The 22,503-nt window shown below is 40.4% G+C and overlaps 2 protein-coding genes across 4 annotated transcripts in view; one reads left to right on the forward strand and one right to left on the reverse strand.

Moving 5' to 3' along the window:
• Nucleotides 1-7,080, forward strand: part of usp47 (ubiquitin specific peptidase 47) — a 42,945-nt gene extending 35,865 nt beyond the window's left edge. The window contains exons 20-28 of one of the 2 annotated variants that reach the window (XM_017707240.2): nucleotides 1-742; nucleotides 1,420-1,595; nucleotides 1,710-1,790; nucleotides 1,960-2,075; nucleotides 3,777-3,895; nucleotides 4,326-4,456; nucleotides 4,573-4,620; nucleotides 4,841-4,971; nucleotides 5,526-7,080. The exon at nucleotides 1-742 is cut by the window's left edge and continues 99 nt beyond it. In XM_017707240.2, the coding sequence (XP_017562729.1) occupies nucleotides 1-742; nucleotides 1,420-1,595; nucleotides 1,710-1,790; nucleotides 1,960-2,075; nucleotides 3,777-3,895; nucleotides 4,326-4,456; nucleotides 4,573-4,620; nucleotides 4,841-4,971; nucleotides 5,526-5,700 (1,719 nt within the window). In that variant the 3' untranslated portion in view covers nucleotides 5,701-7,080. The remainder of the gene's footprint in view (nucleotides 743-1,419; nucleotides 1,596-1,709; nucleotides 1,791-1,959; nucleotides 2,076-3,776; nucleotides 3,896-4,325; nucleotides 4,457-4,572; nucleotides 4,621-4,840; nucleotides 4,972-5,525) is intronic. The other variant, XM_017707241.2, reaches the window with a different exon arrangement.
• Nucleotides 7,081-7,822: 742 nt separating this feature from the next.
• Nucleotides 7,823-18,491, reverse strand: dkk3a (dickkopf WNT signaling pathway inhibitor 3a). 2 transcript variants are annotated; one of them, XM_017707230.2, is made up of 7 exons: nucleotides 18,161-18,491; nucleotides 16,687-16,812; nucleotides 16,344-16,424; nucleotides 13,431-13,514; nucleotides 11,563-11,707; nucleotides 11,080-11,236; nucleotides 7,823-9,014 (listed from the first exon to the last, which is right to left on the reverse strand). In XM_017707230.2, exons 1-7 carry the CDS (start codon nucleotides 18,353-18,355, stop codon nucleotides 8,927-8,929), a joined length of 876 nt encoding a protein of 291 aa, XP_017562719.1. In that variant the 5' UTR covers nucleotides 18,356-18,491; the 3' UTR covers nucleotides 7,823-8,926. The 2 variants fall into 2 exon arrangements, with proteins under 2 accessions (XP_017562719.1, XP_017562718.1); XM_017707229.2 differs by having other exon boundaries at nucleotides 13,422-13,514; nucleotides 18,161-18,486.
• Nucleotides 18,492-22,503: the final 4,012 nt, after the last annotated feature.

Genomic DNA, 22,503 nt, shown 5'->3' on the forward strand with positions numbered 1-22,503 from the left:
TTTGTTTCACTCCCAGAGCAGTCGCCAGGTTCTCTGGCCCATAGAACTAGTTGCCCTAAAGTGAGCGGTGACTCTGAGGACTCATTTGAGGGGGCTAAAGGTAGTGGCCAGTCTGTGGAGGCCATTCTGGAAGAGAGCACAGAGAAGCTCAAAAATCTGTCGCTTCAGCAACAACAACAACAACAACAACAACAACAACAACAACAACAACAGCAGCAGCAGCAGCAGCAGCAGCAGCAGCAGCAGGCCTCCACCACTAGTGACAGCCAGGAAAGTTCAGACCACAGCGACTTTGAGCACATCGAATCCCCGGCAGCTGAGCCTGATGGTGCTACCCAGCCAGCAGCTCAAGTGACCAGCGGAGGCAGCACTGGAGGAACTGCATCTGACCCAGAAAATCAGTTTCCTTCAGAAGAGCGTTCTGACTCGGACGTGAACAATGACCGCAGCACCAGCTCAGTGGACTCGGACATCCTGAGCTCCAGCCACAGCAGCGACACTCTGTGCAATGCTGACAGTGGCCCACTTCCGCTGGCCAATGGCCTTGACTCGCATAGCATCACCAGCAGCCGTCGCTCCAAAGCCCATGAGGGCAAGAAGGAGACGTGGGATACAGCGGAGGAGGATTCAGGTACAGACAGCGAGTATGATGAGAATGGCAAGAGCAAAGGAGAAGCGCAGTACCTGTACTTCAGAGCGGAGCCCTACTCACAAGACGATGCTATGGGGGATAACCAGAAATGTAAGTGTAATAGTGTTGGTACATTTTAAAAAGGAAATTGGTGCTGCAGCTAGCAATTACCTCTGTTTTTGTTTGTTCTATTGAATGCTTTTTGGTAAAACGACTAATTGAACTGTTATGCCATTTGCAGTTTCATCTCACTTTGCTCTTGTTTGCTCTTTGCACTAATCATGAGTTTTTTAAGGCTGTTTCTGATTTCCTTTCAGCCATATTGGCCTACTGACTTCATTTTATTCATTTTTTTCATTAGCCTTTTTTTTTAAATCAAAATTAACACATCTCCAAAATGAACACACGCAAACACATTTCCTGTTCTTTGTACTAGCTAGTCTCAATATAAATAACATTATTTCCTCTTGAATGGGCCAGACTTGCATTTTAAATTAATAAATGAAAAACCAATTGCTTGTTTAAATTATGTGAATTAATTAAAGTGCTACATTGAAAGTAAGAGGCAGCTGGCACAAGTCATCTGTAAGTATGCTGTGACATTTTAGTGAAGGTGGTGCAGCAGCATTTAAATACAGTGAGTGCACTTACCTGGCTTCTGCTATTTGTCATAACATCGCAACACAGAATCCTTTTTGCCAACAATTTGAAAACTGTTAATTGTACTTCCTCAGTTAACCTGCCTTGTCACTATCAAATAGAACTGATTTGGATGTTGCTTTTTTTAGGCTTACTTGTCAATGTTGATAAGAGGATCACACTGGCTGCGTTCAAACAGAACCTGGAGCCGTTCGTTGGAGTCACATCTACCCAGTTCAAGGTTTTCCGGGTCTACGCCAACAACCAGGAGTTTGAGAGTGTGCGACTGAACGAGACACTTTCCTCTTTTTCAGATGACAACAAGGTCTCGATTGTGCTGCTCATTTCTTAGCATGTGATAATAAAGCAAACATACCCCTCTGTTTTTTAAGATTTTTGTCATTTTCTAAGGCTTTTGCTTTTCTGCTGTTTGCAACAGATCACCATTCGGTTAGGAAGAGCACTGAAGAAAGGGGAGTACAGGGTGAAAGTGTACCAGCTGCTAGTCAATGATCCTGAGGTGAGCAAGTCATCAGTGTCCTCATGCAGGTTTTGGTCCTGAATATGCTCATCCGAGGTAGAAGTTGGAAAGACTATTTTTTTTATGTTGAGATGAAGGTGGTTGGAGAGTTACACAAAGGAGGAGATTTTGTTTCATAGCTGATAAAGATGTCTCTTTTCTCCCCAAGCCCTGTAAGTTCCTGTTGGACACTGTGTTTGCTAAGGGCATGACAGTGAGGCAGTCGAAGGAGGAGTTATTGCCCCAGCTCAGAGACCAGTGCAAGCTGGACCTCAGCATAGACAGGTGAGCACCTGAATGCGAATAGATATGACCCACAAATACATACTTCTTAAACTTTAGCCTTATTATCATTACTCTGGAGATTTATTATTCAGCATCTACTTTTAAATTTTTGACCACTACTGTAAAAGTAAAATGCAAGTAATCAAGAATTTGAAGACTTGCGCTCATAGGTCCTTGCAGTTTACGGTGGTTAAATGCTAAAATGTCTAGTGGCTAAATGACTGCACGGGTGAAAATCGTAAAGTAGGGGTGCATCAATATCGATATATTGGGATATTGGTTTGTATTCGCACTCATAACAATGCAGACATTCCACCTTAGCAGATTACTACCAGGAGTACACAGTGATTTTAACACAATCATGACTGCTTCCCAGGTGTAAGTGGAGACACGTAGGCCAGCTAAACTAAGAAGGAAAAAAGTGGACATTTACATATGTGCTGACTGTAGTCTGTTTGACTAAATAGAATTGTTGAGTATAAACATTAATAATAATAATACACCAGGCTTTTAACTTCAGCGTTTCTGCTCAGTCTTCAACATGCAGTGTGTAATTTTGAATAAAACCGATTTATTCAGTCTGTATTGCTCCACCTGTTTTTCTGTTTTGTATTTTGACATTTTATTCTAATGCTCTTTGCTATCCAGTGCTGATCAGAGGAGGACAGGTTCCCCTTTTGAGTTTCGCTTCCTCTCAAGGTTTCTTCCTCTTGCTCATAGGGAGTTTTTCCTTGCCACTGTTGCCATTGGTGACACTCATAGGCGCTCAGACCCAGATTTTTCTGTAAAGCTGCTTTGTGACAACACCTCTTGTAAAAAGTGCTATATACATAAACTCTGACTTTATTTGACAGAGCATTTTCATACCGTGAGAACAAGTTGTAGGCTTTGTCCGTACACAGTTGTCCATTCCAAAAGAACAACATGAGACACCAAAGAACAAGGATTGTAAAATCACACACTGAATATCTGGCGTTAGAGGACGTTCAACTATGGCTCAACCAGCCAATCAGAAGACTCTGAGAAGACTTGGGGGGCAATCCTATTTCTTATTTTTACCCCTACCCCTTGTTTTCGAGTGTCACCTTGCCCCTTGGAATGGACTTACAAGGAGTAGTGGTTAAAATCTTCCCTACGTAATGGGACCCTCAAAAAGCTCCTCAGCTGAACTCATTTTGGAAGGGATTCTTGCTGTCGCTGTGCTACAGAGACTGATATTAAAAGACAGGCGAGGAACAAAACTCAGTTTTACTTAAAGTTGTACAGAAGCGCTTTTCTTACCAAGTTCACTCTTCTGCACTGCAGCGCTGCTCACTCTTCTGTAGCATCGCTAGACACTAATACACTTCATTTAAAATGAGAAATTTTAATGATTTGATTGTTAAAGTACATCACACTCCTTTACAAGAACAACTGTAGATTATTCAGTTTGGTATTAGATTCTGTATTGGTGAGTACTGAGTATTTGTACTGTATTTGGAAAAGGAAAAAGTATCGATGCATCCTTGTTGTAAAGTGAATTTTATTACAGTCTGCCATGGCTGTGTACCTGTGACTTGTGCACATTAATTTGTGTGTGCGTGATCCAGTGACTCATTGCAGCATCTAACCTTTTCCAATAGCCTGACTCACTGCTGGACTGTAGAAGTGGAGCGGAACCCACACAGAATGCAAATTGTATCCCTGTATGTGCTTTTGCAGGTTCCGACTCAGGAAGAAGACCTGGAAAAACCCAGGTACTGTGTTTCTTGACTATCACGTCTATGAAGAGGACATCAATATCTCCAGTAACTGGGAGGTCTTCCTTGAAGTTCTTGAAGGTAAAGGATGGTCAGCTTTGATCCCTACATAAAAAGTGGAAACATGAAACATTGAGTGAAATGTGTGAAGATGCCTGAAGTGTGGCCCGTGGGTCAGTGAGCTTGTGAGGACATTTGATTTGGCCCAACATGAATATATTTGTTTTAGTAATACATAACTTGTATTAAATTTTAAAACATTTTTTTCTTATATTAAAAACTCAGTTTAAAACTTGCCTACCTTGTGTATTTTTATATTGCTTTGACCACCTCATGTCCCCCAGAAAGTTAGCTTTGTGGTAGTCTGAGTCAGAGTTAAAATATTTAGTATTTTTACATTGTAAGATGAACACTGCGTTGCAAATTGTGACTTCTACTTCATTTACTGTGGGTTAGTCTGAAAATGTTTGATGTGTTGAGCATAGTTGTAACTCCTGTGTCTGTTGTGCAGAACCGGAGAGGATGAAGTCCATGTCCCAGCTGGCTGTGCTCACACGGCGCTGGTGTCCAGCCCAAATGAAGCTGGAGCCTTTTCGCGAGGTGGTTCTGGAGAGCAGCAGTGTAGAGGAGCTTAAGGAAAAGGTGATGCAAAGCTTTCAGGCTGCTAGATGTATAGCCAGTCATTTTAGTTTGAATACTGTGATTTCCCCAGACATGTATTTCATTGTAATGTTAAAGTATTGCTTCGTCTTTTGCAGCTCAGTGAAATGAGTGGAATTCCTCTTGAAAACTTGGAGTTTGCCAAGGTATGTCGACTTGTTTATTTAACTCAGTGTGGGAGTCCTATAGTAGTGCATAGTTGCATCCTGCACTGAGTGACCTAATGTGATCTTAAATATCAGCCATGGCAAAGTAGAGCTGGCACTGAACTGTGCTGAATTGTGACCCTACAGAAATAGTGTTTGAGAATCCTGTTCTAATGTTACCTCAGATTTTCAGTAAGTTAACTAATGCGGTCTCCTTTAGGGAAGAGGAACATTTCCTTGTGACATATCTGTGTTGGAGATTCATCAGGATTTGGACTGGAATCCTAAAGTTTCCACGCTCAATGTCTGGCCTCTTTACATCTGCGATGATGGTGCAGTGGTCTTCTATAGGTAATGATCTTTCCAGTTAAAACTGAAGTAGTATCATGGGTTCATATATGCAGGCCCTATTTTGGATAGTTTCTTGGTAACTATAGAGGAATGTTGTGCTATGGTCAAAAATTGCATCATGATTTATATATTAAGTGTTTGTTCCAAATGCCCAATTTTTTGTGTGTATATGAACCCACACCCAATAACGCATATCGTGGAAAAGAACATTTCTGTGAAATATTCAATGTGAATATATTTTGAACCATTTATTTGGTGTAAAATAACATTTGCCTGCTATATACATAAAAGATGAGCAATTCTCCATTGTTCTAGCAAATAAAAAAACATCACCACCTAGTGTCCTAATGTAGGACTTTTTCAAAGTTAAAGGCTTTCTTGCTAATGTCAGGCTGATGAACAGATCAGCATGCTAACTTTATTGAAAATACTTCAAACATGCATTATTAATATCAAAACAATAATCCTTTTCAGGCTCATAAGTTATAAGGGGGTGTTTTGATGCATGTCTGGGGAATATATTATCCTCATACGCTCTGTCTCACTTTCTGTAGGGACAGCACTGAAGAGCCCATGGAGCTCTCTGAGGAGGAGCGCAATGAACTGATGAAGAAAGAGAGCAGCCGACTGCTGAAGACTGGCCACCGCGTCAGCTATTCACCCCGCAAAGAGAAAGCCCTCAAGATCTATCTAGATGGAGGGCCTACCAAAGACTCGGGCCAGGACTGAAGGTGGCCCAAACCACCCTGATAATTTTTTTTTTAAATAGCTGGCCTGCCCGCTGCAGTGTAGCGCTGCCTCGCCAGGGACCCTCGTTTGGCGTCGAGGCCCACATCGAATCCAACGTCACCAGTGCTGTACGGCTGACGCCCTCTTCTCTGAGCTCCACAGGGGCATCGCGAGGCTCAGATTACTATTGTGCACTATAGTTTATTGTACTGTAAAGTTTAAAGGGAAGTGCAAAAGCTGTTTCAAAAGAAAAAAATCCAGTACCATTCAGACAAATCAACCTAACAAGATCTTACAGAGATGGACGCACTTATGGAATAGAGTAGAGGACTCTATTTGGGATTTGTATCTCTTTCTCTGGGCTGTCTCTATCCTCACTGCTCTCCATAGTTTTTCTCTGCTGTTTTTTTTTCCTCTCTTTCTTTTATTGTCCATCTCCATCACTTACTCTTTGATTATGAGTAGTGTTGAGTCCACCAAGTTATGTACACATGTCCACAATCCAAGTTCTGCTCAGAATGCGACAAACTCCTGATCTCCAATAGCGACCATAAGGTTGAAGCCAGACACAGTCCAGTCATCTTCCACGTTTTTCCGAGGTCCTCCACTGAATCCGGGTGTAGTCTTATCGTTCACATTTAAAACCACCGGGAGTCTTTCCTCTTATTGATTTAATGAAAAGTAATATGTGTGAATTAAACGCTTCTCTTCTGGCTGATGAGGCTCCGCCCTGGCCTTTTCCCAGAGTGCTTCCCTGCATGTGCAGGTGTGACAGTGGCTGTCCCTCTGTGCCACCCCACTAACTGCTGAAGCTCCACCCACTGTGGAGGGGGCTCAACCCTGCTTCCTTCATAACTCCTCCTCATGGGGCTACTGACACTGGTACATTTTAGTCTGCAAGCCTATAATTCTAGGGCGATACCAATTAACTACAATGCTTCATTTATTGTTTACCCTGTTTTTTTTTTTTTGTTTTTTTTTCCCCCCCTTTGTAAATTATTTTCACCTCAGACTTGATCACATTAGGTCTTGTGAGTGACTTCTGGCACACATTTTAATAATTTTTTTTGGTCTGTACTTGGCCTTTTTTCTGTTTTTATTTCTGCACAATGTGAACGGAGCCTGTGTGGGTTCGGGCCTGGTCTGTATGTATGTGTGTGCGCTTGCGCGCGCGCGTGTGTGTGTGTGTGTGTGTGTGTGTGTGTGTGTGTGTGTGTGGAGAGAGATGATACTGCTGTTTTGCGGAGGCTCTAGAGCTACACTGGAGGAGCAGCAGTCACCGCTGTGCCGGGCCGAACCCCCTGGGTCCCCAGGGCTCCTAACGCTGCCACAAGCTGTTCACAGTAGACATGCCAATATGGAAATAAAAAATAATCAGTTTCTGTGTGTCCATGTTGAAATTTTCAATGACCGCATCATTCAGATGTTTTAAATGGAAATTTCATCCGTTTTTATTTTTAAATTTCCATGTAAACTTGAAACAAGTTCGTTGTGGACACTTTACTGATTTGGATTTGTTTACAGCACCAGACCAAACACTAAATACCGTTTAAAAGAAACCAGCTTAGGTTTATTTATATTATAAAAGTATTGATGGCAAGATGTCAGTTGAACTGTGCATACGCTAAAATAATCAACAGGACAACACGTGGCTTCACTAATTAAACCTGAAAATGAAAGAAATGAATACCCAAGTGTCCTGATAAAAACATGACAAATGATGTTAATACAGACAATGCATAAACCTGTTTCATCAGTTTTTTGTTTTACTTTATTTGACCAGCAGTGTCCAAATTTTTAATAATGACTCTAAATCAGAACAAATGATGCCCGCCCCCTACTTTTCCCAAGACCTTCAAGTACAATACGTTTTTCGAAGATCAAAGCTGAACACGTTTAAACCTAGCTAGTACAGAAAAAGACTAAAACCATGAAGATCAACAAACTGGCCAGTACAACCGACTGAAAGCTGCTCAAGGCAAATGATGCAGAAAGTGAAGGTTGGTTGATCGGGATGGGTGTATTTCCCGATCAGACGGGGCAGTCCTGTCAGGAGAAGAAGGTAATGAGTTCTGCTGCTCCCACCTACCTATTTGTTTGAATGAATGACAGTCCTCGCAAGACATTTCCACATTTTATTCACTTCTGCAAGGTTTCATTTCACAGTATTGACATTTGTATGAGTATGCTGCTTTGGAGAGTCTGAATCAATCTAGCTGATGGTTATAAACAGGGACACACAATTCTGTAGTTCTCATTCTTTAAAGGGGAATTCCACCACTTTTTAAAAAGTTCCTGCATAATTAATTTGTTGATATGAAGTGTTCTGATGTGAAATGGTTCACTGTACGGAAACATACTGACTCTGGTTTCTTTACAGTGGTAGTGATGGGAACCAGAGGGTACGATGTCTACAACACAAGCATAGCCACTTTCTTTACTAACCAGAATGACCACTGAACTTATGCATGTGTTCTGAGTTTTATATGTAATGTTGATGATGGTAATGGTGGGAATTCTTTGGGGACTATTTTGCCTCAATACCCTACAGTATCTTGCCACCATAAAATAATAACAAAAATAAATAAATAAACACACATGTATTGTAACAATTTTTTTTTTCTTTTTCTAGGTTCAAACCTTATCGTGTGTATTCATAGCCATTTTATGTAATTGAGGGAGTTTTTAGAGGCGTTAAACATTTTAGACTTCTGGTTCCTATCAACACCAGTGTGAGTGATTCTGAGTCTCTTGAGTTTCTTTAAAATGTTGCATTTCACAGCAAACCTCTCTGGACGATGATGTTTACACCATAAGAATTGAATTATACAGAAATTTCAAACAATTAGTGGAATTCAGCTTTAATGCCAATGACCCACCATGTAGCCTTAGATATATAGATTTTTATACAATTACTTCTCTCCCTGAGCCCCTCTTGGGCTATAACATATGGACACTATCCATGCTAAGATCTACTATTTTAGCCATGGTCTTGGTCTTTCCTATAAGTTTCAGCATTAGTTGAAGCACATTATGGAGATCTAGCTGTAGCTTTAGGTTTATGGAGGTCAAACTATGACCAGGTATTGATTTCCTAATGAGTGCACAGCTCACTGCTAAAGACTTTTAGAAGGGTAATAAGTATTAAAGTATAGCACAGATTACTAGAGGATCACTATCATCCCTCCGATTGGCTCTTCTACCTGAGCAGATTCCGCTTCAGTGTTTAGACGATGTAGTCGATCTCGGAGTACAGTGTGTCCGTCAGGTCTTCTTCGCTGGAGCTCTGGCCTTTCAAGCACAAGGAGCCACGGCTAATAAAGAGCACAGAAAGAGATTAACACACTAACTCCATCTGAAAGGAGCTTGCAAAATAATGGGTGTATTTTAAAACTGATGTGCATGTAAATGACCTCTGTTCTGACTGGCTGCCCTGTATTGTGCATCGTTCAAAAATCAAATGCTCCTTATAACTTCAGTATGAATGGGTGGAGCACACCTCTTTGTTTCTACACTCATTGTTCATTTTATCAGCTTACTATATAGGTGCACTTTGTAGTTCTACAATTACAGACTGTAGTCCATCTGTTTCTCTGATACTTTGTTAGCCCCCTTTTACCCTGTTCTTCAGTAGTCAGGACCCTCTTGGACCCCGGCAGAGCAGGTATTTTGGTGGTGGATCATTCTCAGCACTGCAGTATTCAAGCAATAATTTGGTTAAAAATTGTTTGATTTTTCAGCAAACTGTTGCCTTCAAAAAGACTAATTCTTCTCAAATTCTCAAGTTCTCATGATGTCACCCACTGGTAAGGTTCGTGCCCTTTTTGGCTTCAAATGCTGAGGATCTGCGATGTTCTTTTAGTGTTATTGGCTACATTTTCATCCAAAGGACTTGCATGAAGCTTGTCAGTTTAGGCTATAAAAGTGGACACGGTCAGTAGTATTTTATGAATGTCAATCTTTTTTTCCATTCAACTTTTTGGAAGGAAGTTTTTGGAACATACTGGAAATGTTTTTTTTTTTCCTGAAAAAAAACTTTACTCATGACTTTAGTGTCGTGATTTTTCTAACAGCATGACGAGGCAGTGTAGTTGTGGTGAAGTGGAGCTGAACTTTTAAAGCAATTCTGCAACTTTTCAGCCTTACAGAATAACAATAATAATAATAATAATAATAATAATAAAGCACTCTTCATACAAATCTGATCAGCACTTTGAGCGTTCACAAATTTAACAGTCCTAGAAAATACTAAAGGGTATGATGTTCTATTAGATGCTGTTCAGTAACAATATTCAACTTCAGTGAGTAAATAAACAAACAAACAAATGAAGAGTATTTAATGTCCAAAATGTCCTAAGAAGGCTACAGTCTCTGTAAAGGAAATGTGCTCCAACAAGTCTATGTGACAAGTTGTGGCAGGATATAAGATAATTACATAAAATGTTTTTACCACTAAAAGTCATTTCTTTCATTTTATCTCCTGCAGTTGGACGGAAACAACTAATGTTGTTAAGCGATTTATGAATTTAATGTCATTTCATTTGATTTTAGCAAGGACCAGGATCTGAAAACCATGGCAGTGAATAATTGACATTCATGGAGCTCATGTGTAATATGATGTTATTCATAAGGTTGTTTACTCAGTACTGTACTAATTTCAAAGCAAATCCATTGTTGCATTAATAACACTCCATTAATGTTCTCAAAACAACACTAAAATTGCTCTATTGGATGTGAAGGTGCTCAGCGGTTGTACCTCCACCATAATCCTGCTTTTATTAAGCCGTTTATGGATGGTTTTCCATAAAGTCTTGGAGGATTAGAGTTAGGGATGACTTTGAGTTGCCAGTTCATTGTAACTCTGCTACATTGTTTCAAAACAGAATATAAAACATTAATCTCTGTGGTTTATTTTAAAAATATCCATTGAGTGTTCATGCCTACCTTTCTCCCAATTTCATCAGCTATTTTATATGATACATCTACCCTCTGGGTGCTGTTTGTAGGGATACAATTGCTAAATGTAGCCCATTTGTTGCTAAGCACACTTTATCAGCCCCCTCTATGCCATCCATCATTGGAAAGAGACCATCACATACCAGACACTACTGGCTGGTGAACAATGTTTGCAAACAGAACATAAAACATTTATAGGTTCAGTTTGTTTTAAAAACGTCCACTGAGTGGTCACAGCTGGGCAGGTTTTCCATCATTGTAACTGACATCATTTGTTTATTATACTAAAAGTAGTGACACCATTGAAAGGCATGTTTTAGCTTTATTTGGGGGCGGCTGGCTTTTTATTTATTTACAGCAGCTAACGGCTAATAAGCCCTACTGGAAAATGAATCCAGGCCTTATCTTGTTCCTCTCTCTTACCCCAGATGTTGGCACTGTAGGTCCCCAGTGCAGGGGCAGTGCTCTCTTGGCCCCTCGCCTTCCAAATCCCATGATAACAGATCCATTAGATGACTGGCTGAGATAAGGCAGCGCTCACGCTCGGTCGGCTTGGAGATGCACACTGGAAAGAGCAGAGCTGAGAGGGGAATAAGGGTGAGTGAGAGTTAAAGGCCGTGACACGCAGGTTCTACTCAGGCTCATTTCTTAAATCTCATCGTTGCTGCTCTCAAACTGCACAGCAGTCCTCATATCTTTATGTCTGGACTATCACTGGAGGTGATATTGCTGAGAGAAACCATTGTGCCTATAAATTCTGAATCAAACGGCAGCGGTATAGCTGTGGAATAGCTGAGTGCAATTTTCCAATACTAAATTACTGTCATTTCCTCCAGGAAATACTTTCAGATTCCAACCACATATACTTTGGGAAATTTGGGCTTTTAAGCCTTTACAAGTCAGTACCTTTGTGGAAAGCACAGCACAGACCGCTGCTGCAGTCGCTTTGGTATGCACAGATGGTGCCTGCTTCTCCTTTGGTGGTGTTCTTCGTGCACTGACCCCACACACACAGCTGACCCTCACAGCACTCCTCATCTTTTGTACAAGTCTGTGATAAAAATATGCAAAAGATCTCTTATGCAAAATATCCATCATGACAGCACATTACCAATCAGGCATAACATTATAAGCACCTCCTTGTTTTTATGCTTTTTTTATCAGCTCCACTTACTATATAGGAGCACTTTGTAGTTCTACAGTTACAGACTGTAGTCCATCTGTTTCTCTGATACTTTGTTACCCCCCTTTTACCCTGTTCTTCAGTAGTCAGGACCCCCATGGACCCTCACAGAGCAGGTATTATTTAGGTGGTGGATCATTCTCAGCACTGCAGTAATACTGATGTGGTGGTGGTGTGTTAGTGTGTGCTGTGCTGGTCTGAGTGGATCAGACACAGCAGTGCTGCTGGAGTATTTAATCACCTCACTGTCACTGCTGGACTGAGAATAGTCCACCAACCAAAAATATCCAGCCAACAGCATCCTGTGGGCAGCGTCTTGTGACCGTTGATGAAGGACTAGAGGATAATTAGCTCATACTGTACAGCAAGAGATGAGCTATTGTCTCTGACTTTACATCTACAGGGTGGACCAACAACGCAGATGCGTCTAATAGAGTGGACAGTGAGTGGACACAGTGTTTAAAAACTCCAGCAGCACCTCCACACTTACACCCCAACCCCATGTGTAATATAAATGTGTAGGGGGTGAACAGTGTGAAGGCACTGAATATGGGTTAAAATAATAATAAATTGCATATATAGATTTTTTTTTGGTAAACACTGAAAATGGGACCCCAACACCACACAAGGGTTAAACATATGCTATGACCTTTGTAGTCACTAGATCTCAACCCAATTGAACACTTACGAGAGATTTTGGGCCTACATGTTAGAGAGTGCTCTCCCCCACGACTTTCAAAACACCAACTGAAAGAATACCTTCTGTAGGATTGGTGTTCCATTTATCCTGTACAGTGCCAGAGATTCGGGGAATCTATGCCAAGGTGCCCTGGAGACGCTCTGGCAGCTTATGGTGGCACCTTACTGAGATATTTTGTTTGTTTATACCTCTAATTCATCACTCATGTGTAAATACTATCAGTCGATTAGTTTGGGAATTTCAAATATGCATCAAGGATGAAAACAACTACAATTCCAAGCCTGTTTTGTACAAATTCTTTTCCCTCGAGACCACAATGAGAGAGAAATCAGCTGCGTTCAGTCTCAGAAGTATCGTGACGGCTGGCCACAGGCTGAACCCAGCCAAGGCTTTCTGACAAGCCTGCACATTTGTGTTTGGAGACAAGCCAAAGTGTGCTTCAGAATGGGATTCAGCCTTGCTGCCAAGAGCGCATCAGTATTCTACCTGGTGGTCTCCACTGTCCTTCGCTGTGCTGCTCTCTGTTGTCCTTTCTGTGTCCTGTGTGAGGGAGACGAGCAGACGTGGTGGCTTTAATTTAGCCAGCAGTGCACTTTGATAGGAAACCCAGTGGAGAAAAACTCCCTCATATCAGGTTCCAGATGCACTTGTGGCTGTACTGCAATGCAGTTACAATGCAGGCTCACTTGCATCATACTGCTCAAGAGCAGAGTGCTGAGGGCTTTCAGATGGGCACAACTTTTTCGGCACTTTCAGAACATCTAGGTCTGGGTGGGGAAACTGTCTCAGTATGAAATACTGAGATACGCAATTTTATGTGCAAGGCAGAAAAACGGCTGCCTAGTAAACCCCAATAAAGTCAGATATTCTCAAAGCTCCTACCGCATTCACCTCCTTGCAGGCCAGACATTTGGAGTGGTTCACCTCATATAGACAATAACTGCCCTTTTCACAGTCCTCATCAATGACGCATTCCTGAGAAAGAGAGGAGAAAAGCAAATAAGGACAAGAATATTATTTAACACCTTGGTTTCATGGTGGTTTCGTCGCTCCAGAAAGGTTTTACTGCGTCTCACGGTGACGCTGCTCGCTTGTTTTCAGGACCAGGGTCCGTTTTCGTTCATGCACAGACGGAGATATTCGAAAGAAATTCACATGTACTTAGAAATCTGATTACTGAGCTAAAATCCAGCTCTTTTTTATCAGATTTTAGGCCTTACTCTGATCTAAGAAACTGGAGTATACTGTTTACATGACCATATGAATAATCAGATAACTGAAGAAATATGATTATAATTGGTTTACTGATTGCATGTAAAAAGCACTCAATGATATAGGAATCATATCAGCACTGCCAAATATTTGGCATGGGACAGATGTTTACATGTTTACATCTAATGATTTTGAGCAGAATGTCTAAGCAATAATGTACTAAATTTAGCATTTTATTCATTTTTCTGCATTTGTAACCCCCTACAAATAAAAGTTAATGCTAATGCTAACCCACGTGGATTTAGTCCTAATTATTACATTTTACAAATGTTACTGTTTCAGCATCATCAGAAATGCACAAATATTGGATATCAGCATAAATGTAACCTTACCAATAAATTTTACCCAAAGGAAACTAGATCCATATCTGAAAGAATGAATTACACATTACAGCTGATTCACAAGCACCTGGAACTGACCTGTGATAATTTACTGATCAAATTACAGCAACTGCCCAGTGGCTTTCTTATATGTGAATTTCGGCAGTTTTTCTGTTAGAGGTAAATGTCTATGGTAATCAGCCATACAATCCAAGAGATAGAGATTAGATGAAGATTACCTCAAATCTGCCCTCTGACATACAACACATAATGGAGTTATCCTGTTTTACCATATTTCAATAACTACAATGCTACAGCGATGAACACTACATTAATTCCAAAGTCTTTGTTTCACGGACAGAAATGCGAGAAACATGTATTACACCACACTGTAATGAAAAGCAGCCGTGAGCAACTCAGCTGAGTTTGTAGAGAGTTCAAAGAAAATTCTAAAGGATGTGAGGCTGACACACGATCTGTGCAATATTTATCTATAAGAGAGGTGATCCAGACTTTTTGGGCCACCGGTGAAGCAAAGGACAAAGAGCTTTTTTATCCCTAGATGCTAAAATAAACATTACATCCCTCTCCTGTTGCCTTTTTACCACATCAATCTTTCAGGGAGAAGAGAGGTTGATTAATCCACTCCTTCCCTTTGCAGGATAAAAAGAAGTGGTTTACGTTTAATTTGGTCATCTGGAAGAGAACAACATATTCTACTAACATATACTAAGCTTTGAATATGTGCATCCTAGATAACAACTGATTATGTCTGTGATTAGAGGTGCTGCCGATAGTACTACATGTCTGAAATACAAATTGTGTGGAAGTAGCTCAAATATCTAAAAATATATTCAATATTAAGAACAGTGGAATAGCTCTGATGGCTAACAGTGGAACAGCAATATACTATAAATCCAGAATCTTTAATTAAATTCAATAAGGTCCAGTTAGAGAAAATATCCTCAAGCAAAGATCCAGAACCTCATAATATCTAACTTGTATTAAGATTCAGTGCCATATACTGTTTACTGAAATGGCCTATTAGGACTATAAACATGTTATACAGTCAACAACTGAATATGAAATCAAATGAAGTATAATTAAGTCATATTTCAACCATGTTTACTGTCAGTTTTCTCTTTTTAGAGCACGTCATGTGTGCTAACTTCCCTCAGACTCACTTTCTTCTCTGACTGCTGTTTCTTGCCTCGTCCCCCTGTGTGTTCGCCACTCACTTGAGTCAGTGCTGATCGAAATGCACAGATCTGACCGGCTATGTTGTGTCACGTGTGAAATTTACAATACATGTGATTGGTTGGTCTGTCTCCCAGTATTGTAATGACTAGAAATGATATGCTGATTAAAAAAAGACCACCTCATCGAAATTAACCATAGTTTATTGGTTATAGGTCCAAGTCCGCATAAAACAGCATCTGGGTCCGGACTCGGACTGCGGTCCGCCTATAATCATCTTTCAATCTCACAAAGATGTGACTGGGTATTCTCATTTCTTCCATTTAGTTTAAATGTCACGTTATGAATACATTCATGTACTCCTGATCCTCTGCACTCATCAGTGAGGATCTAGACTGAAGCAGACTTCATGTCTTAAGTTCTCCTCTGCCAGCTGGAACTGACAACATTCTCTTTGATCGCTATGTTATCTGGCTTTATCCTGCTCGATCAGCGTCACCTCTCCGACTCTGCAGCCTAAAAGCCTCACTCAGAGCAGCCAATAGACTATTGACTGACTCCCTTCAGGAAATGAAGTGCTCTGAAGAAGGATGTTATGGTTTGTGTTAGAGGAGCTATTCTTTAGGAATAGATTTGTGCAAGCACAGTTCAACTTTCTGGATCCGATCAGACACAGAAGTCACTATTGATACTTTTGTGCTGAAGCAAATGGAACGTAGTGTATTAGGACAAAACACCATACTGAGATTGTAATTTGACTTGTGCTATATTGAGAACACATTAGTATAATGTGATGCGATGTTTTGAAAGGTGTAAGGGCTTAATCTCAATACTCAATCTTAATAATTAACATTAAAAAGAAGTGTAAAGAAATGTAAAAATGTACAGTCAGTACACCCCTCAGATGCCCCTCAGATGCCCCGTAGGTTTCTCATTTGTTTTCTTTTGTGGAAACAACAAAGCACAACTTTTTTTTTTCTCTTTCATGTAATATGATGAAGATGACAACACTCACATGGTTAGTATCATTTTCCTTTCCGTTGGTCTGGATGATGGTTCTGGAGATGTGAGTCTCCTCAGTTCTATTCTCTAAAATCTGAAAGCACAAGTGAAGTAGACATGGGAACACACTCTGATCCATCACATGCTCAGAACCAATGTTCTTTTGGCCCCAATTTGTCTGAAGGACACTCTGTCATTGAAAAAAATGATTGTACATGGGATTTTTTTCAAAAGCAGCAAAAGCTATTTGGCCATCCTGTTGTTCAGTGGCTCTTGCACTGCGCTGACAGCAGAAGGCTGCAGAAATAGAAGCAATCACGTCAAGAATCTGCTAGGTGACCTCTTTGCCAGCCTACCTTATCGATCTTCCCCACAGCAGGGGTGGATTGATTTCCGAGAACAATCTCTGAACTGCTTTCGTTGTTGAAATGTGAGGCGAAGTTCTGGACATGCTGGCTGGATTTTGCACTTTCATTGTCCATCTGTAAAACGGTTCAAAAGAACAGCCCATGATCACACACTATTATACACGGATATTAAAACCCAGAATATTTCTAATGCTCAACAACTCTGACGCTCTTATCCACTTCAAAGAACTGAAAGGAGCTGTCAACTCGGTGAAAGTCAATGCTCGTACTGTAACTCTTACAGATGAGGGTGAATGAGAATGTTCATGGTCATCTGAAATCGGTGTTGTAGTGCCCTTAAAATCACCTGCAGAGCTGAATGTGCTGCTTATTAAACAGAACTGGCACGTTTTATGGAAAAATTCAAATGCAGAATGAAGGACACTCAAATAATTGTGCTGATGTAATACATTTCATTCTTGTGGAGGTGAATTAAGTAAATTCAATGTAACAATTTTTTTTCAGCTAACAATTTAGGAATCCGCAACAATCCATGACATTACATCTAAGCTTCAGAACAGGCCTTTACTCCTGATTGTTGATGCAGGCAATGCAAAGCAGGAGAAGGAATCAATGTAACCCTGAAATGCAACAAATGCAAAGTATAAAAAGTACAGATGGCACTGATCTGATATTGTGTTTTGGGACGATATCTTGAGAAAATGCTAGGTCAGATATTGGATGTTAAGACAGAATAAGTCCCTGGGATGCACTGCTATGGGTATTTTGGGCAGATGCAAATCACTAATATCCATCCATCCATCCATTTTCTAAGCCGTTTCTCCGTCAGGGTCGCGGGGGCCAATCACTAATATGCTTTTATAAAAAAACTTGATTACGAAAAATTACAAAGAAGCATGGCATGTATTTGTACACTGTTAGAAATTAAGGTTCAGTGCAGCTACATTTTCATTCATCCAGGGACAAACTATGTAAAGGTACCATCAAAGGTACTACAGTGGTTTTGGGTCTAACTGTGATCCTTAAATAGGTTTTTCCAGGTGAAAAGCTCATATTTGAATCTTTTCATAATACAGAAGACTAAAATAAAAGCCTGGAGGCGAGACGGGGCGTGTGGAGTCAATGCAACTGAAATATCATTTCAGTGGATTATGGTACAGTTACGTTCCCTGACCAAAGGTACTGAGATGTCCCCCTGAGGGTCCCACCACAGTGACAGTTTACTACCATTATTGGTAGTCCAGCGTTGCCTTTTGAAACATTCTGCTGTTCCAGAATGTAATGAATGTAATATCAAATATCAATTCAATCAAATATCAAATTCAATATCGGAGAGGTGGTATCGTGGCACCTCTATTTGAAAACAAAAGCAGGCAGTGCATCCCACGAAAAGCGGCCACGCAGCGCCTGAAAATCAGCTAACGCGCTGCACGCCGGGCAGTCGGTGTGATGCGCGGTGTACCTGATGTACCGCGTCCTCCAGTTTGTGCTGCGTGTCCTCCATCAGCTCCTCCACCTCCCTGAACATGTCGCCCAGCGTCGTTTGTCCTCGCGCTCCATCCGCCTCCACGGTGCCGTTGAGATCCGCGTGCACGGCGTTGGCAGCTGCGATGGCGCTGGTAACGGCCAAGCACACGCTCAGCTCGAGCACATGCATCTTCGTCCTCGCGCGGCTCGGTGGCGATGCGATGAATGGAGCTGCGCCCCCGGGGGCTCTGAGCCGCGACGGCACCGGAGAATTATGGGCGCGAGACGGAAGAGTGTCTAGGCGCGCACACGCACGCGCGCACGCGCCAGTATTATGTTCAGTTTCTGTTATTCTTCCCTTTTGAATCTGCTCTTTTATTATGTCTTGTGGTGATGATGATGATGATGATAATGATGCTGATGGTGATGATGATGATGATGATTACTGTATTTCAGAGTTGGAAGAACATCTTTAAAAAAGGGGCATAGATGGGGCAGAACTGGTTGGACAGCTAACGTACTTTGAAAAAGCAGTGCAGGCGGAATAGTGAATGCACTGACCTACATGTATTTTGTAATATTTTCCATTACATAAAAAGTAACATAGTCAGAAGTACATTTAGAATACGTCTTGGTAAGCACATGGAGAAAGGTTATAATTTAATATTCGCTTGTGATTTAAATGTAAATTCTAAAGAGCCCAGCAACACTAAGCTTAATGACTGACAATTCATATAGATCTATCAGTCTACTCAGGCTTCAGCAGAGCTCAGTAACACTGACATTAATAACTGATTATAATATAGATTTATCAGTCTACTCAGGCTTCAGCAGAGCTCAGTAACACTGAGATTAATAACTGATCATTACATTGATTTATCAGTCTACTCAGGCTTTAGCAGAGCTCAGTAACACTGAGATTAATAACTGATCAATACATTGAATTATCAGTCTACTCAGGCTTTAGCAGAGCTCAGTAACACAGAGATTAATAACTGATCAATTCATTGAATTATCGTTCTACTTAGGCTTTAGCAGAGCTCAGTAACACTGAGATTAATAACTGATCATTACATTGATTTATCAGTCTACTCAGGCTCCAGCAGAACTCAGTAACACTGAGATTAATAACTAATCATCACATTGATTTATAAGTCTACTCAGACTTCAGCAGAGCTCAGTAACACTGACATTAATAACTGATTATAATATAGATTTATCAGTCTACTCAGGCTTTAGCAGAGCTCAGTAACACTGAGATTAATAACTGATCATTACATTGATTTATCAGTCTACTCAGGCTCCAGCAGAACTCAGTAAAACTGAGATTAATAACTAATCATCACATTGATTTATAAGTCTACTCAGACTTCAGCAGAGCTCAGTAACACTGACATTAATAACTGATTATAATATAGATTTATCAGTCTACTCAGGCTTTAGCAGAGCTCAGTAACACTGAGATTAATAACTGATCATCACATTGATTTATCAGTCTACTTAGGCTTTAGCAGAGCTCAGTAACACTGAGATTAACACCTGATCATCACATTGACTTATCAGTCTACTTAGGCTTTAGCAGAGCTCAGTAACACTGAGATTAATAACTAATCATCACATTGATTTATCAGTCTACTCAGACTTCAGCAGAGCTTAGTAACACTGACATTAATAACTGATTATAATATAGATTTATCAGTCTACTCAGGCTTCAGCAGAGCTCAGTAACACTGAGATTAATAACTGATCACATTGATTTATCAGTCTACTCAGGCTTCAGCAGAGCTCAGTAACACTGAGATTTATAACTGATCAATACATTGAATTATCAGTCTACTAAGGCTTTAGCAGAGCTCAGTAACACTGAGATTAATAACTGATCAATACATTGAATTATCAGTCTACTCAGGCTTTAGCAGAGCTCAGTAACACTGACATTAATAACTGATTATAATATAGATTTATCAGTCTACTCAGGCTTTAGCAGAGCTCAGTAACACTGAGATTAATAACTGATCATCACATTGATTTATCAGTCTACTCAAGCTTTAGCAGAGCTCAGTAAGACTGAGATTAATAACTGATCACATTGATTTATCAGTCTACTCAGACTTCAGCAGAGCTCAGTAACACAGAGATTAATAACTGATCAATACATTGAATTATCGTTCTACTTAGGCTTTAGCAGAGCTCAGTAACACAGAGATTAATAACTGATCATTACATTGATTTATCAGTCTACTCAGGCTTTAGCAGAGCTCAGTAACACAGAGATTAATAACTGATCATTACATTGATTTATCAGTCTACTCAGGCTTTAGCAGAGCTCAGTAACACTTAGATTAATAACTGATCATTACATTGATTTATCGGTCTACTTAGGCTTTAGCAGAGCTCAGTAACACTGAGATTAATAACTGATCATCACATTAATGTATCAGTCTACTCAGACTTCAGCAGAGCTCAGTAACACAGAGATTAATAACTGATCATTACATTGGTTTATCAGTCTACTCAGGCTTTAGCAGAGCTCAGTAACACTGAGATTAATAACTGATCATTACATTGATTTATCAGTCTACTCAGGCTTTAGCAGAGTTCAGTAACACTGAGATTAATAACTGATCATTACATTGATTTATCAGTCTACTCAGGCTCCAGCAGAGCTCAGTAACACTGAGATTAATAACTGATCATCACATTAATTTATCAGTCTATTCAGGCTTTAGCAGAGCTCAGTAACACAGATTAATAACTAATCATCACATTGATTTATTAGTCTACTCAGACTTCAGCAGAGCTCAGTAACACTGACATTAATAACTGATCATTACATTGATTTATCAGTCTACTCAGGCTCCAGCAGAACTCAGTAACACTGAGATTAATAACTGATCATTACATTGATTTATCAGTCTACTCAGGCTTCAGCAGAGCTTAGTAACACTGACATTAATAACTGATTATAATATAGATTTATCAGTCTACTCAGGCTTTAGCAGAGCTCAGTAACACTGACATTAATAACTGATTATAATATAGATTTATCAGTCTACTCAGGCTTTAGCAGAGCTCAGTAACACTGAGATTAATAACTCATCATCACATTGATTTATCAGTCTATGCATGCTTTAGCGGAGCTCAGTAACACTGAGATTAATAACCAATCATCACATTGATTTTTCAGTCTACTCAGGCTTTAGCGGAGCTCAGTAATGCTGAGATTAATAACTGATCATATTGATTTTTCAGTGTACTCTGGCTTTAGCAGAGCTCAGTAACACTAAGATTAATAACTGGCTGTCCATGTGGGGTGGCTCTTGGGATGCCTCACATTACTCGTGTAGAAACAGACTGTTGTTGTAGTGTAGTGGTAATTGTGTTTATTGGAGTCATTGGGTTCGAGGAGGGTGGGCTTTGCAGTTAACCAGTGGTTAGAGGTGTCTACTCTCTTTGGATGTTGTGTCCTCTTGCATAGCCCCCTCTCTGCGTTTCGCTTTGGGGTAATGCTGGGCTGGACATTTCTAGACTCGCTGTTGAAAACAGCATTTGCCTGTATGTGCTATGCTTTCTGAGTCTTCTTCTGCGCCGATGCTACATTACTTTACCTTTATGTTTATGACTCTTCTGCCACCTACCTTCCCTACCCTCTAACATCAGCATCACCCAGTCTCCATACAATGTTCTGAGCAACCTGTCTTCTCAGTTTGTCTCTGTTGGCAAAGCACTGCATTCACAAAAACAATGATCAATAAAAAAAAAATTGGGCCCTTATTAAACAGTGCAATGTGCACTTCAGTTGACGGACCACATCTGAAACTATTGCGTCCACACTGCGCCCATAGTGCGCCTTTATAAAACAAAAGACATGTTGCTTTACGCCTGGAAAACACCAGGTGGCGCCATTTACGCATGAAAAATGCCAACATGCCTCTGCGAGCTCACTCGCTTTGCTTAGAAAGAAATGTCACTGTTCATGAAAATGTAGTAATGAAATGCAGTAAGAATGTTGCTGTTTTGGACCTGACGCCACTGTGAAGCCAGACTGCAATAAATCCCCAGCAGCCGTTGGCTCCTGTATATTTTATGACTTGGTGAGGAGGAACGTTACTTACTGTTTTGTGTTATTGCAAGAAATGAGTAAATATTTAATCACTTCTCGTAATAAACGTTAGGCTATATAACATGTAGGCTGCCTAAGAACAGTTTGGAAAGATGTTTTTTTTTCTGTGTACTTTCAAATGATAACTCTGTTCTCCCTATTTCTTTCTCTTGGTGACTGCAGCTTTATTGCTTTGTTGTTTAAATGACCCATATTTGTCTCACATCAGGGAAATT

The sequence above is a fragment of the Pygocentrus nattereri genome, chromosome 15 (genome assembly GCF_015220715.1).
Source record: "Pygocentrus nattereri isolate fPygNat1 chromosome 15, fPygNat1.pri, whole genome shotgun sequence".
Taxonomy (NCBI): domain Eukaryota; kingdom Metazoa; phylum Chordata; class Actinopteri; order Characiformes; family Serrasalmidae; genus Pygocentrus; species Pygocentrus nattereri.

Excerpts from the sequence above, each read along its gene's own strand:
- dkk3a (XM_017707229.2), bottom strand. The coding sequence starts at position 18,355 with ATGCATGTGCTCGAGCTGAGCGTGTGCTTGGCCGTTACCAGCGCCATC. Across the intron at positions 13,515-16,343 it reads AGGAAAATGATACTAACCAT|GAATGCGTCATTGATGAGGA; the intron begins GTGAGTGTTGTC and ends TCTCTTTCTCAG. Across the intron at positions 11,237-11,562 it reads GTGCTGTGCTTTCCACAAAG|CTCTGCTCTTTCCAGTGTGC; the intron begins GTACTGACTTGT and ends TTCCCCTCTCAG.